Source organism: Erinaceus europaeus, chromosome 19 (genome assembly GCF_950295315.1).
Source record: "Erinaceus europaeus chromosome 19, mEriEur2.1, whole genome shotgun sequence".
Classification (NCBI taxonomy): domain Eukaryota; kingdom Metazoa; phylum Chordata; class Mammalia; order Eulipotyphla; family Erinaceidae; genus Erinaceus; species Erinaceus europaeus.
The window spans coordinates 67399818-67421623 of NC_080180.1; the positions used below are offsets into that span (position 1 = coordinate 67399818).

The 21806-nt window shown below is 41.8% G+C and overlaps 1 protein-coding gene across 14 annotated transcripts in view; it reads right to left on the minus strand.

The window, feature by feature from the left end:
* BLTP1 (bridge-like lipid transfer protein family member 1) overlaps positions 1-21806 on the minus strand; it is a 165083-nt gene that overhangs the window by 128705 nt on the left and 14572 nt on the right. For 13 of the 14 annotated variants that reach the window (XM_060179114.1, XM_060179119.1, XM_060179117.1 and 10 more), the window contains exons 7-17: positions 19388-19574; positions 17322-17403; positions 16771-16964; positions 14379-14458; positions 13308-13458; positions 7098-7254; positions 6507-6585; positions 5993-6084; positions 5403-5520; positions 2666-2821; positions 2335-2432 (exon numbers count right to left, since the gene is read on the minus strand). In XM_060179114.1, coding sequence (XP_060035097.1) covers positions 2335-2432; positions 2666-2821; positions 5403-5520; positions 5993-6084; positions 6507-6585; positions 7098-7254; positions 13308-13458; positions 14379-14458; positions 16771-16964; positions 17322-17403; positions 19388-19574 — 1394 coding nt within the window. Of the gene's footprint in view, positions 1-2334; positions 2433-2665; positions 2822-5402; positions 5521-5992; positions 6085-6506; positions 6586-7097; positions 7255-8599; positions 8772-13307; positions 13459-14378; positions 14459-16770; positions 16965-17321; positions 17404-19387; positions 19575-21806 lie in introns of those variants that run through there. The other variant, XM_060179125.1, reaches the window with a different exon arrangement.

A 21806-nucleotide genomic window follows, 5' to 3' on the forward strand; every position in this document is an offset into this window, starting at 1 on the left:
TATGGGAAGTTATATCAATGAGGATAATATCTTACATAGTCTAAAACTAGATCTGGATAAGAAGATCAAGAGGAGGGTCGGGCGGTAGCACAGTGGGTTAAGCACACACGGTGAGGCAGGTCTGCAGGTGTCTGTCTGTCTCTCTCCCTCTCTGTCTTCCCTTCCTCTCTCCATTGCTCTCTGTCCTATCCAACAACAATGGCATCAATAACAACAATAATAACCACAACGATTAAAAAAAAAAAAAACAAGGGCAATAAAAGGGGAAAAAAATAGCCTCCAGGAGCAGTGGATTTGTAGTGCAGGCACTAAGCCCCAGCAGTAACCCTGGAGGGAAAAAAAAGAAAGAAAGAAAGAAAGAAAAGAAAAAGAAAATCAAGAGGAATTAGTGAGGATGGGGTAGGTACCATAATGGTTATACAAACAGACTCTCCTGCCTAAGGCTCCAGACTCCCAGGTTCAGTCCCCCACACCTCCATAAGCCGGAGCTGGGCAGTGCTCTGGTTAGAAAAAAAAAATCAAGAAAAGCAGTAGAGAAGTGTAGTTTCTATAGACCAGTAGCAAAGGGAGCTGCAGATCTGCACATAACTCAGCAAAAACCCAAAACCTATTTCTAAAAATCATTCTACTTTTTTTTTAATATTTTATTTATTTATCCCCTTTTGTTGCCTTTGTTGTTTTATTGTTGTAGTTATTATTGTTGTTGTCGTTGTTGGACAGGAGGAGAGAAATGGAGAGAGGAGGGGAAGACAGAGAGGGGGAGAGAAAGACAGACACCTGCAGACCTGCTTCACCGCCTGTGAAGCGACTCCCCTGCAGGTGGGGAGCCAGGGTTCGAACCGGGATCCTTATGCCGGTCCTTGCGCTTTGCGCCACCTGCGCTTAACCCGCTGCGCTACCGCCCGACTCCCATCATTTTACTTTTATGCCTAGTCTTCCCAGTGTGAGGACTCACTAAAAAAGACTTCCTGAAATCAAACGCACCCTCACACTGTGGTTCCCCCATGTGTAGATACCGCTCTTTGTGGATATCATCTGGTAACAGTATCATAGGGCTCGAAAATAAGTGTCATGAGCCACAACAGACTGCTTATGAAGAAGTCACTTTTGAAATAAAAAAGCATCTCGCTGATGAGACCTCAGGTGCACTTTGTGCACTATGCACTATGTACCTGTGACTTTTAGACAGGCATTCCTCTGGTTCTGGCATAGTGCTGACTCCCCAACTGCCCTCTGTGAGGCCTGAAGGAATCTTCTAAGGGGCTTCACTCAGTCTCCCTTTCCCTTTGCAGCTGTCCATCATCTGTGCTCATCTGACCCTGGTTTCTCATCTGCAGCTCAGCAGACCGGTTAAAAGGATGGAGTTCTGAGGGGCTGGGTGGCGGCACGCCTGGTTGAGCGCACCTGTTACAGTGTGTCAGGACCAGAGTTCAAGCCCCCAGTCCTCATCTGCAGGGGAAGCTTCACAAGTGGTGAAGCAGGGCAGCAGGTGTCTCTCTGTCTCTTTATTCCCCTCTTCCTCCCAATTTCTGGCTATCTATCCAATAAATAAAGATATTTTTAAAATTGAAAAAAAATAAAAAAGAACGGAAGGTGGCACAGTGGATAAGCACTGGACTCTCAAGCATGAGGTCCCAGGTTCAATCCCCCACAGCACATGTACCAGAGTGATGTCTGGTTCTCTCTCTCCTATCTTTCTCATAAGTGAATAAAAAAAGTCCTAAGCTATATTTCTGAGGGTTGAAGTTCAGCTAGGTCGCTCACTAACTACAATGCAAGTTACATGAACTTGGTTTATTATTTCAATAGGAACAACTCCGGATGGTAGTTCTGAGGATTCAAAAAGTCACTACACATAAAGCCCTTGAAACAGTATCTGGTACACAGAAACTGTTTACAAGATCGCTCTTATTATCATTGCTAGCTTTCTGCTATCTTGATCTCTTCCAATACTGTAACCATTAATGGGGCCCATACCCTAAAATTATTTGTGCCACAAAATCTTGAATTCACAAGGGCTGGTTTGCTGTCAACTCCTGGGATTTATTACTGGGATTAGAAATGAAATATAGGGACATAAAATCTAGTTCACTGACACAGAAAGTCATAGAGACAGAAGGAGTTCTTAGCATTCTCTAAGAAAACAACCAATACAGAATTATCTTTTTAACTGCTCAGCTTCTTCTTGCTATCACATCAGCTGTGAAAAGGGAACAACAGGACACTGGAGAGTGAGCTATGAAGGATAGCTTTTTTGTCCACAGACAAAAGGAGGGGAAGCTCTGGGAGTCAAACAAATCACGTGGACTAAATATTGTGCTAGAGGATACGTACTCTTAAAGCAAACTTGGTATTACAGGTAGCTGGAACAAAATCCGTAAAAGGCAAGGAGAAATCAATGTTCAGCGTCTCCCCACAGGCTGCCAGGTACACTACAAACAAAGGGGGAAAGGAAGTTTCCTTTTAACTTCAATAAAAACTTAAGTTAAAATTATCTTAAATACAAACTAAATACATTTAGTCCAATACAGACTCTGAAACAGTTCAATGAATCTCTCAAAATAATGTAAAAGATCAATTCTACTACCTATTAACATTACAAAGTCAGTGTCAATTTTCTTTGCTGATTTTTTTAGTGAGCGCTAGTTAACATTGAAGTTCTTACCATTTTCCTGTTGTTTCGTGGAACAGTCGATCCAGTTGTGTTGATTGGCAGCCCAGATCATTTCAAACTGATGGAACATGACTTTAAAGTTCCAGGTGTATGGGACAAATGAGAACATATCTGGAGCACTGTCACTAGACCAGTCTTGAATTAAGTCTGAAATCGATCAGGTGGGAACAGGAGGCAAAAACAGACATTCAGAAACAAAAGGCAAGATCTAGTAAAAGGGATGTAAGATAGTCCCCTGAGCGGCAGGCCTGCCTTGTCAGGCACTGGAAGTACCTTGGCGTTCTGGCATCTTCCCCCATCCCAGTCTCTCTGTCTGAAAAAGCTGGCTGTAAGGGGAGGGGATGGGATACAGAGCTCTGGTGGTGGGAGTTGTACCCCTCTTATCCTATGGTCTTGTCAGTGTTTCCATTTTATAAATAAATTAATTAAATTTTTAAAAGCTGGCTCAGCAGTGAAGCCTCAGCAACAACAAAGACTAAGACCAATGAAAACCACTGCTTCTATTAAGACATCAAAAAGTAATTAAAATGTAGTTCAATCGTCTGGCAATAAAAACAAATGCTTTCCTGTTAATCACATCTGCTGACGAACATATTCAGGGTGAAAGCCTAGCTGCACCAGCACTCCACGTGTGAGCCCAGTGTCACAGGGGCAGCCCCTGGCACTTCCTTCTCTCTCCCTGTGTCTGTCTCAATGAAAAGGGAGCTTAGGGCAGTGAGACTATACACAGGAGAGGCCCTGGCTTCATAAAGCAATAAGCGTTATGATTCCATGTACCTAGTACTTTTTTAAAAAACCTCAAATAGTTAAGACAAAAATATCAAATGATATGCACACATCCAATATTGTGGCTATGCTTCCTTCTAGAGTCTCTCTACTCAGACTTACCTTACTATAGATAAGATGCTATACACGTTTTAAATGTTGCTTGTCACTGAGGTCAATTTTGCTATGTTATCTCATGACCAAGATGCATTTAAATGGCAGTTTATTAAAGAGGTTTGCCAAAATCTCCTTAACATTTCCTATGCTTAACTATTTATGCTCCTAAATTTTTGTGTTATTATATAATGTCACCATGTCTATTATTTCTCGGGCTCGAGAGTCATTTGCAGAACCATTATGCTGTACCCCACCTTCAGCACAGGGGTTTGACAACATAGTTCATACTTTCTTTTATACTTCTTTGGACTGGAAATAAAAAGAGAGAAATTAAATCTAGATAACTGTGCCCAAATATGAAAGTCCACATTAGGTTGGACAGAATCAGCTCTTAGCTAGTGCTTTATGTCAGTAGTGAGGGGCAAGTCGGGGAGATAAGTCAGGAGATAAGGTTATTTTGTTCTTAAAGGTTTCAGAAATGAAACTGTTGGGTCAAAAAAAATTTTTTTTCAAGGCTATTGGAAATTATAGAATTCTCTTCAAGAGTAATGAACTTATTTACACTTCCATCAGAAAGGTATACTTAACTGTCTCACTGTACTTTCTTCTGCACTATTTTTTTTTCTTCTACCTCTCTCACTTCCTTTTTCTGGGATGTGTGTAGGTGACAGTTGGTAGGTGAGAAATGGTATCTGTCTCACTTTATTGAGCAATATACTTATAAGCAGGCTGAACACTTTTCATCTTGTTTGGTCATTAAGCAAACATCTACATGCCAGATTCTGTGTGGATTCAGGAGACACTAATGACACATACACGGTTGGCCACAAGTCTTGCCTCCAGCTGACAGGCAAGATTTGGCGATTTTAAAATCACGTCCACATTTACTCTGATTTTTTTCCCTTCCTGGGTTCTCGCTGGGGCTTGGTGCCTGCACTACAAATCCAGAAGGCCATTTGCCCCATTTTGTTGCCCTTGTTGTAATTATTGCTATTGCTGTTGTTGTTTTTGAATAGGACAAAAATAAATCGAGAAAGGAGGGGAAGACAGAGTGGTGGGGGGCAGGGGGGGTACAGATACCTGCAGACCTGGTTCACCACTTCTGAAGCAACCCCCCTGCAGGTGGAGAGCCAGGGGCTCGAACTGGGATCTTTATGCCAGTCCTTGCACTCCACGCTATATGTGCTTAAGCGCTGTGCTACCACTTGGCCCCACTACCTTGATTTTCTTTCAGTCTCACTAAGCCTATGCTCTCTATATAAGCCGCCAAGTCAACTAGACACGCCACTGGAGAATAACAAGTAGGAGCTCCAAAAACAGTGGCAGGAGTGTCAATCTGAATGTACTGCCCACAGACTGTGATAATGGCTAAGACAAAATAAGGACAACATGACAATACCGTATCAGGGAGAGAAGGAAGCTGACTTATCTCCCCGGCTTGCCCCTCACTACTGACACAAAGTGCTAGCTAGGAACCGATTCTGTCCAACCTAATGTGGACTTTCATGTTCAGGCACAGATACCTAGATTTAATTTCTCCCTTGTTATTCCCAGTCCAAAGAAGTATAAAAGAAAGCATGAACTGTGTTGTCAAACTCCTGTGCTGAAGGTGGGGTACAGCATAATGGTTCTGCAAATGACTCTTGAGCCTGAGGCTCTGAGGTCTCAGGTTCAAGCCCTCCACCCCCTGTACCACCATCAGCCAGAGATGAACTGGGCTCTAGAGAAAACAAAAAGCAAACACCCTATGTTGAATCTTAAGAAATTAATGACTGCAAAAAGTTCAGTGTGATATATTTCACTGAATTTAGGCTAGAATGTGATAAATTCCATCGTACAAAATCACCTGTAAAGAAATTCTTCTGCGCAAAGATGAAGTGGTAGGTGGCTTTATATACCTCCAGCTCACACTGCCATGTCTGAGGCATGTTCCAGATTCGAGGGTAGCTGGCATTGATGTGGAACTGCAAACCAAATGCCAAGCGGACATGTCAGAGCTCACATAGTGGCACCACACACAGCGTTAGAAATGAGCAGCCCAGGAGGTGGCTCCGCACTGGAATCCCCCGGATGGTAGAGCTGTGCTGTCATGACTCTCCTTTCTCTCCAACCCACCCGATTCTCTCCTCTCACAAAGTACAGAAGGCAAAGTGAGCCAGGAGCGGGCCCAGTAGTGCTGTCGTGTATGCATGAGGCCTTGAGTTCATTCTCTGGCACAGCATAAAAAGAATTGCCCCTGCGGCTACAGACAGACTATGACCCACATAGTCAATGACTGCCACCTCTCCAGATTCAAAGGAGGTCTCGAAACTTTACATCAGGCTCAACCTGACGCTGTTGACTGGCTACGGAAGAAGGGCAAACGCTAGAAGAAGAAGAAAAGAATTTTTAACTAAGTTTATATTAAAACATATTACCATTATATACTAGACTTACTGCTAACATTTCTGCTTCTAAAAGGGTCCGATACTGCATGCTTGTGGTAGCATCAACATGTAGAAGTTGTCCTTTAATTGCAGGTGAGTAACCTAATAAAAGGACACACAAGGCAAAACCTGGGCTGAGTGAGCACACTACAGAAAAGCAAAAGACTGGAGTGGGGGAGCTGAATGCAGGGAGGGGAGAGGGCATCAGGCACCCGAGGACATGACTGAAGAGAGACGTAAGCTAGTGGTGGGAGTGAGTGGCATGCAGACACCTACCACAAGAAGAGACCAAACTGTCCTCCTCTACAAACAACTGTCCTATGAATTATTATTTTCTCCCAATAAAATTATGTGCAAAAAAAGGGGGGGTGGGAGGGCAGAGGGGTAGGAAAATCTGAGTGCATTACACATACATACTTAACATATTTGATTTTTAGTTAGTAAGTTTTGCTTTTCTAGAAGATTTTGAAAAGCAGGAGAGAAAGAAAGGAAAAAGAGAAGGAAAGGTATTCGCTGCAGCTCACCATTTTTCTCAACTGTCATTGGAATATTGATTTCCAAATATGAGCCAGCTCCTACATTTACATGTACAGCATTCGTTTCCTATCAAAAAAAAATCAAAAACTTTAACTATACACCCACCACCTTCACTTTTAATTTCATACCAAAAACTACAATTGTTAAAGACAGTAAAAAGTTGTTAAAAGTTCTTTAAAAGAATAGTAAAAAGATATTAAAAGTTCTTAAGGATGAAAGTTCAAATTTATCCCCAAAAATATATGAAAACAACTATTTACCTATGTGTCCAAACTATTATAAACTATTAACCCATTCCACTGAAGTGGAAATTAAAAAAAAAAAAAAAGACCAATTATTCCATAAGATATAAGCAGAAAGTGAATCAGACTATATAGTGTAAAGATTATCATCATGAGCTTATCCTAGTAGTGACATGAGATCAAAGTCTCTTACAATTACCAGAGGAGCAGTTAGGGAGGGGCCCGCAGGAAATTCGTAGAAATGAACTCAGGTGTAGGTAGGACTAGTCACCAGAAGTACTCAGGAAAACGTCGACTTCTAAAGATTATTCCTTACTAAATCATCTCAATAATTACCCTATTTTTGGTGAAGAGCAAGTCGATTGTAGCGTCTGCAATAATATTCATTCTCAGTTCAAAGGCAAGGATCTGCCGTGGTCTTCCAGGCTGTGCGATTTCAGAAACTTTCAAAACTTGATAATCAGGTGGGAAGAAGAACTTCCACAAACAATCTCTGTAGAAGAGGTGGACAGAATGACATGCTATTCAAATGAAACCATCCCCAATAAGTGGCCAAAATCAATATTCTGTCTTGATATCCCTGCTAAAGCATGACAAAGAAAAAATGATGTCAAATATAACTATAATTTCCTTTCAGTCAAATGCAAAAAAATGTTTCCATGTTTTATCTTCCAGAGATCAATGCACTTTGATCTACTAGGAAATAGACTGTTATAAATAATACATATTTGTAAGATTAAAGAGGCAAGAGGGAGCAGAGTGGTTTACACAATAGGCTTTCATGCCTGAAGCTGGGAGGCTCCAGGCTCAGTCCTGGGCACCAGCATAAAGCAGAACTGAGCAGTTTCTGGCAAAGGGGAACAAACAAACAAGCCAAGCCATACATACACATCCATAAAACACTGAGAAATTAAAGACTCTAAGTTTAAAGACTGCTCAAATGCAAAGAAAAACTGAAGAGTTGTGGTTTACTTAGAAGCCCCACTCCAGTCTGGACGAGTCACTCAGCCTTTCTGCAGACAGCTTGCCTCCTGGTTTGTTCAACAGGAAAACATAACTGGTCTCACACAACCGATTGCAGGATTAAACAGCAACATATGTGGAAATGACTTAATTGTACGTAGTGCATGGGGAAAATATGGCCACTGTTACCAGGAGGCATGTCTATGGACTGACATTGGACAGCAAAGACTCCCCTCCCAAAACAACAAACTTTGACAGACATGGAATTCACAGACCTCACTAAACTGCAGCTGGGACATCCACGGCCTTGGGTGGGTGCTTGTAAGTGTGGACAGAGTGAGAGGGGCACAGCACCGAAGTCAAGCACCCGGAGGGTGGGAGCTTCGGCAACAAAAGGCACCATTTTGCCTCTGAACAACAGCAGTCAAGGCTGTGCAGGGCACAGGGACCTCTGACAGTTAGCCCACGGCCTCGGGGTGAGAGCCTGTTCGACTGGTGGAGGGGTCACACCCTGAACAGTCTGGTCCGAACCCAAACTCAGGCAACATTCAGAAGGTGATTTGCAGCAGCTGGCAGCTCAAAGGTGACAGGTGGCAACTGATGGCCGAATGGTAAACTGAGCCCTGCTTCTTCAGATGCAGCTACCACCTAGCAGCAACGCCTGTGGCTTGAATTCAGACTGCAGTCTTACAGAGAAGCCACGTGTTCACTATGCACAGTTAAAGGCAGCTCAAGGGAACAATAAAAATACAACCCCAACCAACACACAAACAAGTGGAAACTAGTAATTCTAACAAGAGCACCATCTGTTTGTTGGCTGAGTAATATTACCAGCACAATAAATGTGCAAACAACAGAGAAATGACAAAACAAACCTTAGAACACGACTACTCAAAAAGACAGCAAAGGGGGAAATGGTCATTGTTGTTACAGTCATACTCATGTTAAACTGCATCAGAGGGCAGAACTGTTGGAAGGCTATGGCCCACTGTATTTGCCTCCTGTTATCACTTGATGAATTCCAAAGGGTTTTCAGTTCAGCGTTTTCTGTGTGAGCCAAATTAGAAGACTATTAATCATAACATTCCAAGAAGGTGCTATCTGTGGCTTTTAAACAGGAGGACTGAGGAAAGAATCAGCCACCTGGAATAGAGCAGCCTGGGAAAATAGGACAGAACAAAAGCTGCAAAGCGCCCACCACTGATGGTGGCTTGTCAGCTAGGCTAATAAGAATGACAGGAAAGGCACACTGCCACATAAAGCAAACAGCACGAGAGACCAACAGTCCAGGGCGACCACTGGGTGAGGTGAACTGTGTCGGGCCTGCTGGAAACAGTGGAAAGGTTGTGGCATGAAGGGAGTAAGTCCATGGGGAAAAAGTAAACCCAAACGCTTGTGTTGGGTCCAGACTTAGACACTGACTGTAGACATGACCTACTGAAGGGGCCTGGGAGCATACATTTCTTAGGGCACACCGATTTGTATCATTTCTCTGTAACAAGCATCACACCAGAAGTGAACATGGCTACAGATTACAAAAGAATTTTATTTGAATTTTCATGTACATATGCCTTACTTAAAATGTAATAAAATTTTAAAAATCATGTTTTATTCAATTGCTACAAATGTGACAATGTACTATGCTAAAGCACTGTTACTTTCTTGGCAAACATGTAACCACTACTTAAGTAAGTAAACACTCATTTTCAACTGCTGCATAGTAAATAAAGAAGACTTAGCAGGGAGCCAGGTGATGACTCAGCGGGCTAAGTGCACATGGCGCCAAGTGCAAGGACTGGCATAAGGATCCCAGCTCGAGCCCTGGACTCCCCACCTGCAGGGGAGTCACTTCACAGCAAGTCTGCAGGTGTCTACCTTTCTCCTCCTCTCTGTCTTCCCCTGCTCTATCAATTTCTCTCCTATCCAACAACAACGACAGCAATAACAACGATAAACAACAAGGGCAACAAAAGGGGAAAAAGAAAAGTTTCTTTTTTTAAATGTTTTTAAATATTTATTTATTCCCTTTTGTTGTCCTTGTTGTTTTACTGTTGTAGTTATTATTGATGTCATCATTGTTGGATAGGTCAGAGAGAAATGGAGAGAAGAGGGAAGACAGAGAGGGGAAGAGAAAGACAGACACCTGCAGACCTGCTTCACCACCTGTGAAGTGACTCCCCTGCAGGTGGGGAGCCAGGGACTCGAACCGGGATCCTTACACCGGTCCTTGTGCTTTGCGCCATGTGCGCTTAGCCCACTGCACTACCGCCCAACTCCCCAAAAATAAGTTTCTAAAAAAAAAAAAAAAATTTTTAAAAACGAAGACTTACTGCAGAAAAAAAATTATAAAAAAGGAAAATGTAAATCCAGTAATATGAAAGTGTTTGCTTTCTAACCTGAAATCTTAAGCTCTGACATTTGTAAGTCTAATAACTTAGGCCAGAACTTTATGAAGTACGGTAGTAACTCACTCCAAGCATTTTCAAAAAACATTCAATTTCTGTGTAACTGACAAGAGCTGCCTGATGGAAGGATGCTCATATACCCCCCACAATACCAGAATTAACAGAATACAGGATCTTATAATTCTCCATTCCTATCTTTTTTAATTTTATGTATTTTAAAGTCTATCATGTCAGATATGAGAATAGCTGTTCCTGCCCTTTTTTGTGGGCCATTGGCTTGAATGATAGTTTTCCATCCTTTCACTTTAAGTCTGTGTTTGTCTTGTTGCGTTAGGTGAGTTTCCTGTAGACAACATATTGTTGGGTTGTGTTTTCTGATCCATCTTCCTACCCTGTGTCTTTTAATGGGTGAATTCAGGCCATTCACATTTATGGATATCAAAGATTGAAGATATTTTAACGCCATTCTTGTAGAGTTTTAGAGTGTTTTGATATATGTTCTATTTGTGGTGGTCTGGTTGTTTATAGGAAACCTTTCAGAACTTCTTTCAAGGCAGGCTTGGTGATGGTTGCTTCCTTCAACTGTTGCTTGTCTGAGAAGGTTTTGATGCTTCCATCTAGTCTGAATGACAGTCTAGCAGGATATAGTATTCTTGGCTGAAAGCCTTTCTCATTGAGCACTCGATAGATATCTTGCCATTCTCTTCTGGCCTGTAGTGTTTGTATGGAGAAGTCCGCTGCTAATCTTATGGGTTTTCCTTTGTAGGTGACTGTTTTTCTCTTGCAGCCTTGAGGATCCTTTCTTTATCCTTATTCCTTTCCAATCTAAGTATGACATGTCTTGGTGTCTTTAGGTCTGGGTTAATTCTGTTTGGGACCCTCTGGGCTTCTTGAATCTTTATGTCTTTGGTGTTGTCTAGACTAGAGAAATTTTCAGCTAGAGAAATTTTCAGCTATTATGGCCTGGAGAATGCTTTCTTCCTCTCCTTCTCTTTCTTCCTCTGGTAAGCCAATAATGCGTATATTGTTTCTTTTGAAGTCATCCCATAGGACTCTGTTGTTGTTTTCAGCATCTCTTAATCTCTTTTTGAGATCTCTTACTTCTTTTTTAGTTGTCTCTAATTCATCCTCAATCTTGCTAATTCTGTCTTCAGCCTCATTGATTCTATTCTCTCTGCCCTCTACTGCTTTCTGGAGTTCATCTATTTTGTTGCCCTGCTCTGATACTGTTTTAGCTTGTTCAGCTAGTTGCCTTCTTAGCTCAGCAATTTCAGCTTTCAGCTCTCTAATAACCATGAGATAATTAGAATTTTCTTCCATATTCTCATTTGTTGTTCCTGCAGTTCTGATTACAATTTTTTCAAATTCTTTACTCACTCCTGTTATTATTTCCTTAGCTAATGTTTGGATGTTGAACTCGTTGTTTTGTGCTTTGCCCTCTGGAGGACTTTTAGCTGGACTCTTGTCCTGGTTCAAGTCTCCATTATTTTTTCTTGTTGTTTTAACCATTTTATATAAGTTAACAGTTTTTTCAATCCCTGAGTTGGAGTTCAGTGGTGTAAAAGCCTTTTTTTTTTTCCCCCTGTAGGCTATGGTAGCCTGAGGGCTTTTAAACTATCAATAGGCTTCTTGGCTTAATCAATGACTCCTGACCAAGAGATAAAGCAGGGTGTGGCAGAGATAATCCAGTGGTTATGCAAAGAGACTTTCACAGCCCTTCAGCTATGCCACCGAGGTATAGGTCTTCTCCTGAGTTTCCCGGTTAGATCTCTGTGCCCTGGTGTCCCTCCCTGTTGCTGCTCCAGATTCTGAGGGTAGTAGCAATGGAGACTCAGAGTTGTACTTGGTGAGTCTCTGGGGAGTCCTTTCCTCCCTTCAGCTGTCCCCTTGTTGGTGGAGCAGACTGGAGGTGGTGTCTCCACTGACAAACTGTCGAACTGTTAGCAGTCACTTAATCTCTCCTTAGGCCCCTCTCTCCTCTCTGTCACCAGCCACGCGTGTTTGTACTCACGGGTGATTTACTGGGTTTCTGTGGTCATTCTAGTCCTGTCTTGTTTCGGTCCGGGTGGTCTCCTTTGGTATTCCTAGTTGATCCGGGAGAGGAGAGGAGAGGAGGCAGGATCTTATAATTCTCAAGCATTTTGTAAAACACTCACGGACAGGGTCAGCCCGTCATACTATATCAACACACTTTCACTAGCCTCTCAGTGGCCTGGGAAGAGCTGTCAGTGAATGAGCTGGTTTTTATTTCTCTATCAATAAAGGTACTTTATAAACAGAAGAACTAAACTAGCCATAGCAATGACTAGTTACATAAAAATGTAGGCATCATCCTTTGTTTATATTCTGTAATGAGTCAATAGACGTTTGTGGCGCATTAAATACCAAAGCTGCTGAGCTATGAGCAACCTACAGAAACTAGGAGGCAGTGCTTCATCACCACACGCACCTGCACTCTCCCGCCTAGCCGCCAGCCCTTGCTGCTGCCTCCTCCTCCCCAAACTCCACCCTCCACTCAGGACTTCCTCCCACATCTCCACCCTCCTCTTCCTTCCCTGGATAACTTATGCTTAAATGCAGCTCATGTCAACAACCCCAAAACCCTTCTCCACTCAGGACTTCCTCCCACCTCTCCACCGTCCTCTTCCTTCCCTGGATAACCTATACTTAAACGTAGCTCATGTCAACAACCCCAAAACCCTCCCCCAATCCGCCTTTACTTATCCGTTGTGGGCTGAATTGTGTTCCTCTATAACGTCATATGCTCAAGCCTTAACCACAACCCCTGAGATTCTGTCCAGACTTGAAGAAGAAACCTTAGTGAAGTAATCACATTAAAGTAAGGTCATCAGAGTGGGCCCTAATCAATATGGCCAGTGGCTGTCCCAGAGAAAGATGCAGACACAGGCAAAGGGTACTTTCAAGCCAAGGCCTGGGTGGCTGCTTCCCCACAGCCCTCACAAGAAACCCACACTTCCTATCAGAGTGATAGCATGCTATAATAAAATCGTGAACAAAAATTGGATCAACCCTTGAGACAGCTGTCTTATGAAGTATTTCTCTGATAAGGATAAATAAAGAGAAAATAAAACCTGAAAATGTTTCCATAGTTGTTAGTAAAAACTACAGTATTATCTCAATACAGCTGAGTGACCTGCTGGAAGTACAGCCGACATACCTTTGTCTGTCAGCCCATGGCCCATAGTTGAAGTCTGTCCCTTTGCCACATACTATGTCCAGGCCCCAGCATGGAGGCAGGTCTTGTAGCTTGCAAGCCTCACCGCTCATTTCTCCTTCAGCAGTTTCTTCTCTCTCTTCTGGAACAAGTCCTATGTTGCGGAATACACAATATAAAGGCAGTTACTTATAATTCCCTATCAAAAGTTCTCTTAGTCAGTCTAAATACTTGTTTTAAAACACTGAAATTGAAAAGCTTTACTAGAATCTCATGGATACATTGAGAATGTCTGATTTTCTAGTCGTTATAATATGCTTTGAATCTGAACACAGATTTGAAAATACACTGTTTCATGATCTCATATTCTCTCCTTCAATGTTGTCAACTTTTTTTCTTTTTTTAATTGGGGACTAATCACTTACAGTAAATACAGGTTTAGATACATGTGTAAAATTTCTCAACTTTCTCAGGAACAGTGTATACAAAAAGATGAGTAGGGACAAAAAAGGCTGAGAATCTGAAGTTTAGCTTCTTTAAAAAAGTGAAACTAAGCTCAGCTCCCACCACACTGAAGAAAACTTTGGTGCTGTGATTCCTTTCTCTCCCTCTATCTGAAAAATTCAGTCCAGAACAGTGAAGCCCCAGAGACCATCAGAGTAAGTAAATTATCTTTAAGATTTAGAAAGTAAAGCTACCTATGAAACATCACAACTGTCTAGATTCAGTCCTTAACTCAATGTCTCACATCTCACACTCTGACTTTTCTCCCAAGCTAAATATGCTCGGTCTTAACTATCCCCAGGTCCCTAATGGTGTTCACCTGTGGTTATTTGCATTCCCCATTTTTAAGCTACATTTGTGAAAGCAGAATTTGAAGGGAAAACTACCACATTGTTCTCTTCTGGTCTGAAGTACAGGGGTTATTCATCTTTTGACAGCACAGCTTTTTTTGGTAGGTGCTCTTACAACCGTATCTGCCACTGATGCTTATTAGATGTGGCGTAAGGAAATAAGGTCTTATCAGAAGGACACAACCGCACTGTGAAGCGCTCTCCCAAGCCCAAGCCCTACCTGGCTCGTCCATGTAGTAGTAGACGTCCACATCATTCGACTGCATCACCACAAAGCCCTCCCCCATCAACCTGGGTGGCCTGCGCAAATGAGAGGGGAAAAGTCAAGTTTATCTCCAGAGTGCAAGATGTGGCAAGTGCTAGTTAATGACAGAAGGAGGTAAGAGCGGGTGCCGGCCGTCGGCACAGCGGGTTAGGCGCACGTGGCACAAAGCACCAGGACCAGCACAAGGTCCCCAGTTCGAGCCCCCAGCTCCCCACCTGCAGGGGAGTCGCTTCACAGGCGGTGAAGCAGGTCTGTAGGCGTCTGTCTTTCTCTCCCCCTCTCTGTCTTCCCCTCCTCTCATCATTTCTCTCTGTGCTATTCAACACGACAACGACATCAACAACAATAATAACTACAACAATAATAACTACAACAATGATAGACAACAAGGGCAACAAAAGGGGAAAACGGCCTCCGGGAGCGGTGTCGTAGTGCAGGCACCGAGCCCCAGCGATAACCCTGGAGGCAAAAAAAAAAGAAGTAGGTAAAAGCAAACAGGAAGAAAAGACCTAAAAAGCATTCAAAGCTAGCATTTTGGAAAGGGAAGACACACTTTTCCAGCTCACTCTCTATTGACATTTTTCAGAAAATCCAAATATATTCAGCACTGTAACCTCTGTTCAAAAATAAAGAACAGCATGCAGAGCCCACCTCCAGAAGAAGCTTTGCAAAGCCTGTGGTCACAAGAAGTGAGGCCGGGGACCCAGCTAAGTACCACAGGCTCTGGGGGTCTCCTCTTGGTCCCAAACTCTCTATTTAGAAAAGTCAGTAGCAAGCTAGCCCTAAGTGGAACCAACAGAGACTAATCATGCTTCTCATTTTTTCCCAAGTTATGTGTTGCTTACACAAAAAAGATAGCTAAGACAGTGAAAACTCATGTAAACCTAAGTTACACAAACCAAAAGACAGTCTCACTGCCAAGAAAAAAGATCATGAGGCCCCTGACCCACGAGCACTTTGGTTAGAGCCAGTGGGAGATGCCTACTGTCCTTGAGGTCTAGTCCATGGGGACAGGAAGTGGCCACAAAGTGAGGCTGAGCCCTTCCTCTTCACCAAAGGAAAACAAGTCTCAAGAGTCAGGTGGAAATCTGACTGGGGTCTCCATGCCCAGTGAGCTACAAACTTGAGAATTTGTAGCATTTAATATTTATTCATCTCCTCTAGAAGAAAAAAAACCTACCAGTATTGTGTATTTCATAACATAGAAACATCCAAAAAAGGGTAGAACAGGCTAGAGTCAGTCTTACATAAAAGAATTAACATTTAGAGATTCCCAATGTATAACATATCTACTTGTCTTACAAAACAAGTCTACACTTTTGACTTAATAGATAAATATACCTAATTATTGTCAACTTAAACCAAAGAAACTAAAAGGAGTCAGGACCAGGTGGTGGCACATCTGGGGAAAAAAGGGGAAAAGCTTTTCGAATGGTGAAGCTGGGCTGCAGGTGTCTCTCTGTCTCCTCTCTCTCCTCATTCACTCATGATTTCTGGCTTTCTCTATCCAATAAAGAAAGAAAATTAAAAAAAAAAAAAGTTAAAACTTAGAGTCTAAAAATTCTTATTATTTTTTTAATATTTTATTTATTATCTATTGAACAGAGACAGAAGGTGAAGGGGAGGAAGGGGAGAGAGACCTGCAGCACAGGCTTCTCTATTCATGAGAAGGTGGATACCAGGGATTTGAACCTTGGTCTCTGTGCATTATAATGTGTGCTCAACTGGATACATCATAGCCCAGCCCGAGGCTGAAAATTCTAATTGACATTTCCATTAAATAAAAAGACATTACTTTTTTAAAATTAGTTTATTTATTGATTGATTGCCTCCAGCATTATGGCTGGGGCTTGGCCAGCACCACAAACCCACCACTCCCAGTGGCCATTTCCTCCCCTTTTTTCTCCCCTATTTTATTGGATAGGACAGAGAGAAATTGAGGGGGGGAGAGAGAGGGAGAGATAAAGACATTTGCAGAACTGCTTTACCACTCGTGAAGTACCCCCCTGCTGCAGGCAAGGAGTGGGGGCTCGAACCCAGGTCCTTGCGTGGGTCCTTGTGTATAGTCCTAGGTGCACTTAACCAGGTGCACCATCACCTGGCCCCCATTACTTTATCTTTTTAGGCAAACCTGGAATTTTTTTAATATTACTATTATTTTTTTAATTTATTGTAATCAGAGACAGAAATGCTGAAGAACATACAGCTGAGCCCTGCTCAGCTCTGGCTGATGGTGGTGCTAGAGATAGAACCTGGGACCTCAGAGCCTCAGGCAGAAGAGTCTTCTACAGAACTACTATACTGTCTCCCCAGCCCAAAAAATATGACTTGAATAAGGCTTTCTTACTCATCATTTTGAAGTCCAACATATCTCGGGCTAGGAACCAGCATGACTCGAACATTTTCCAGCTTTCCTTTCACAATGTGCATGAACTGGTCAAGATGACTGGAAGGTGGTTTCGTAGTGTAAGTTAAGAAAGCATCATCAAAATTGATGCACAGAGTTTGAGGCTGGTAATGGTTGCCAAAGGCCAGACGCCCCTAGAAAAGTGGATTAGTGATATGATACCTTCACGTGCAGGCCATTTTTTTCTAAGGTGACTCTAGTAACAAGCATTTCCCAGCAACAACTGAATGATTCACTTTACATCACATACTATTTAAATTCCTGCACTGACCAATTTGGACAGTGTTCAAAGAAATGTAAGTACTTGTAGATAAATAGCTTTTCAGTTTAATAAATATGGACTAAAATTATGTTGATAATAAAAATTTTTTACACTTTATGGAAATTATAACAAAAAAGTTCTACAAAATTACTGAAGTGGGGATTACATTTGCAAAATGAAAGGTTCTGTGCTAACACAGCAAGCATTAGCTGCGGCCAAGTCTACTTACTGTGCTCACATTGACCTTGATGACTGGAATAAGTGATCTCCATGAAGATGTGGGGTCTGGAGATTCTGCTTTCACTTTAACTCTAAGAAACATAGACAAGAAAAACTGAAATCCCTAAGGACACAGTTGACAATACACACTTTTAAAAAGATATTTTACTGACGTTATTTTAATCAGATGAGAGTTTGGAGGGAAGAGGGGGAGACTGAAACCAGAGCACTGCTCAGTTGGGCTTATGGTTGTGCCAGGAATTGAAACTGGGGCCTCTGGGCCTCTAACAAGAAAGTCTAATGCACAAACCTAGGTGCTAGTGGCTCAGCCCAACAATACACAATTTTAACGCCAATTTATGCCTTTCTAAATATATCCAAAGGAGTGCCAATATACCTAAATGTCTCTTGGAACAAAATTGGCAAACTATGACAGCAAAACTGTTTTCAGAAACACAAGCTTTAAGGCCGGGTGCTGGTGCACCTAGTTGAGTGCATGTTACAATGAGCAAGGACCCAGGTTTGAGCCCCTGGTTCCCCCACCAGCAGGGGAAAAGCTTTTCGAATGGTGAAGCAGGGCTGCAGGTGTCTCTCTTTCTCTCCCTCTATCTCCCCTACCTTCTCGATTTCTGGCTATCTTTATCCAATAAATAAAGATAATTTTTTTTAAAAAAGACAAGCTTTAGTGATAAAAATATAAAATACATGGAGTCGGGCAGTGGCGCAGCAGGTTAAGCGCACGTGGCACAAAGCATAAGGACCAGCATAAGGATCCCGGTTCGAGCCCCCGGCTCTCCATCTGCAGGGGAGTTGCTTCACAAGCGGTGAAGCAGGTCTGCAGGCATCTGTCTTTCTCTCCCCGTCTTCCCTTCCTCTCTCTCCATTTTTCTCTGTCCTATCCAACAACAACGACATCAATAACCACAATAATGTTAAACAACAAGGGCAACAAAAGGGAAAATAAACAAACATTTAAAAAATTTTAAATATATATCACAATATACTGTCATTATATCTACTATTATGTCCATTTCACTACAAGTCTACATTTGAAGAGACATTCAAAATTATTAAAACAATAAGTGATCAAGGTACAAGTCAATTAGACATCTAGTGTTCTAACCATTTGACAGTTCATCTGACCCTTGCTCTTCCAGAGTTTTCACCAACTCATGCTCAATCAGTGTCCTGTCAATAACATGAAAATGAGGTTGGTGTGTTGCACCAAAGCAAAGGACTCAGGAAGGAGGTAAAGGAGCCAGAGGAAGTGGAGAGAGCTGGAGGCCTGGAGCGCAAAGGTGGGAAAGGACCTAATTTAGAGGTGAGGGTGTTTTGCACATGCGTATCATGGGGAGATGAGAAATTGTACCCAGATGTCAACAACTGTACTGTAAACCAATCCCCTAATAAAATGATTAGAGGGGGAAGACATATAAATGATCAGCAAAGAGTAAATGAAATCAGCTATACACAAAGTGCAAGTGGGCACTCATGAACATTAACAAACCAATCGAAAGTTCACATAGAGAGGCCAGAGGCCCAGAGTGACTAAAACATACTGAAGGAGGACAAAAGTGGAGGACTACTGCCGTCCAACAGTGTGGTGCTGGTTAAGGGCAGAAGAACAGACAGGACACTGAGATGTGTCTGCATATGCGCCTTGAATGTGTATAAGGGCGTGAGCATCTGCTCACACGCACTGAACAGGCTAAGATGCTGACAGCAGCAGTTAACAATATGGAGGAGACAGGATGCTTTCTCACACAACTCTGCTTCATTTAAAGCTTTATAGAAAAACATCATTGTTTACGGCTCTGCTTCATTTAAAGCTTCATAGAAAAATGTCATTGTTTATGGCTCTGCTTCATTTAAAGCTTTATAGAAAAACGTCATTGTTTACAGCTCTGCTTCATTTAAAGCTTTACAGAAAAACGTCATTGTTTACGGCTCTGCAAGTTCTAGTTAATCTACAAAGAAAGAAAGTCCACGCTGTGTTTAGGTGCACAGTATCAATAAGTTTTGATAAAAGCAAAAGTTCAAATATAAATGAGAACTAAGTCAATTGTGACAAGGAACCTTTCGATTTTGGACTGGGTTCTCGCTCTCCCATTTTCCCGTGCGTTCCCATCCTCTTTCTTGGGTGGAATTATTGTTGGTTCCAAACCAAACAGTTCCTGGAGACGTCCATAGACATCAGAGCGATTATAGACGTGAAATTCAAAGTCATTGACTGTGACATATAATCTTGTTTCTGCTTTGGGATCTAAACACCAATGACAAGAACAGTTTTTAGTTGACTTTCTTAAAACTGCCAACTTTTAGTCACATCTTTTTTTTCATAGCTAAGTAATTCAGACAACTTATTTAAACAGAAAAAAAACCTGAAGTCAATATATACACACTTTTTTTTTTTTTTGGTGTATATGAGCTTGCAAGTTAATTTGTTCAGACAGAGAAAGACAGAGGGAGAGGGGGAAAAACACTACAGCACTGAAGCTTCCTGCAACGCAGTGGACCCTGAACCTGCCTTGACAGATGCACTATCCATGAGAGTATTTAGTTCATTTTAATGTAGCATTCTAAAAACCTGATCTTACAAATTTAGGTTACGTAATAATAAAATTTAAGAGTTGTATAAACAATTTGTGTGTACAGCTAGGGTTCTCCATAAATACTAGCTTGTTTTTAAAAAATATAAAGTATTAGGGGTCGGGCAGTAGTGCAGCAGGTTAAGCGCACATGCGGCAAAGTGCAAGAACCGGCATAAGGATCCTGGTTCGAGGCCCTGGCTCTCCACCTGCAGGGGAGTTGCTTCACAAGCAGTGAAGTAGGTCTGCAGGTGTCTTTCTCTTACCCTCTCTGTCTTCCTTCCACTCTCCATTTCTCTCTGTCCTATCCAACAACAATGACATCAATAACAACAACAACAACAATAAAACAACAAGGATAACAAAAGTGAAAAAATAGCCTCCAGGAGCAGTAGATTCGTGGTGCAGGCACAGAGCCCCAGCAATAACCCTGGAGGCAAAAATAAATACATACACACACACACACACACAACATTAGGAAATATATATTTCATGGGTGCCAGGTGGTGGTGCACCTAGTTGAGCGCATGTTACAGCGCACAAGGACCCAGGTTCAAGCCCCTGACCCCCACCTGCAGGGAAAAGCTTTGCCAGTGATGAAGCAGTGTTGCAGGGGTCTCTCTTTCTGCCTCCCTCTCTATCACCCCTTCCTTCTCGATGTCTGGCTGTCTCTATCCAATAAATAAATAAAAATAATTTTTAAAAAATGTTTAAAAGTTTCATGAACTGTAAATACCAACAATAGTCTCAAATAAAAGATATAGATACTACTGTTACTAATACTAATACTAGTAACAACAGTAGTTAGTAAATAAACCTAGAAAGTGACAAACAGGAGGGGGCCAGGCACACTGGGCTAAATGCACATAGTATGAAGCACAAGGACCCGCACAAGGATCCTAGTTCAAGCCCCAGCTCCCTACCTGCAGGGGGGAAGCTTCACAAGCAGTGAAGCAGGTCTGCAGGTGTCTGTCTGTCTCTCTTCCTATCTATCTCCCCTCCTGTCTCAATTTCTCTCTGTCCAATCAATAAAATGGAAAAATGGCCACCAGGAGCAGTGGATTCCTAGGGCAGACACCAAGCCCCAGGGATAACCCTGGAGGCAAAAAAAAACCAAGTAACAAATGGGACATTTGTTTCTACTGAGGAAATAATCTAAGACAGTGCACCACGTCACCTAATGGCAGAAGGAAAGCACACAGTGTTTGAGAATGTAACCATTATCTATTTCTAACTCTATCAAACAAATTCAACTGAAAGGCAATTAAAACTAGATAAATCTGCTCAAGTTAAAAGTTTAATTTTTTAACTTTCTTTATTGGGGAATTAATGTTTTATATTTTGACAGTAAATATAATAGTTTGTACATGCATAACATTTCTCAGTTTTCCACATAACAATACAATCCCCACTAGGTCCTCTGTCATCCTTTTTGAACCTGTAAAACAGTTTAATTTTTAATAGATAAAAATAATTCACTTAAAGTAGGCTAAGGTATATTTCAAATACGCTATACATAACTTTAGTATGGTTCAAACTTTCAAAATTGCTTTCTTCTCTAATTATTAAGAAAAGAGCTAGACTAATAAAAATATTCTGCCATGCAGTGTGGATTATACTTGTACCCACTATTAATCAAAAGTAAAAACAAAAAAACTTGCCACTTGTACTTCAAAAATAAACTAAGAAAAATAAAGCAATATTCATTTTTCACACACTTTTATTTTTCATAAAGATTTTACCTATTTACTAATGAGAAAGATAAGAGGAGAGAGAGAGAGAAAGAACAGACATCACTCTGGTACGCGTGCTGCTGGGGACTGAAGTCAGGACCTCATGCTTGAGAACCCAATGCTTTATCCACCACACCCCCTCCCGGACCACTCACACATTATTTTAGCTCTACA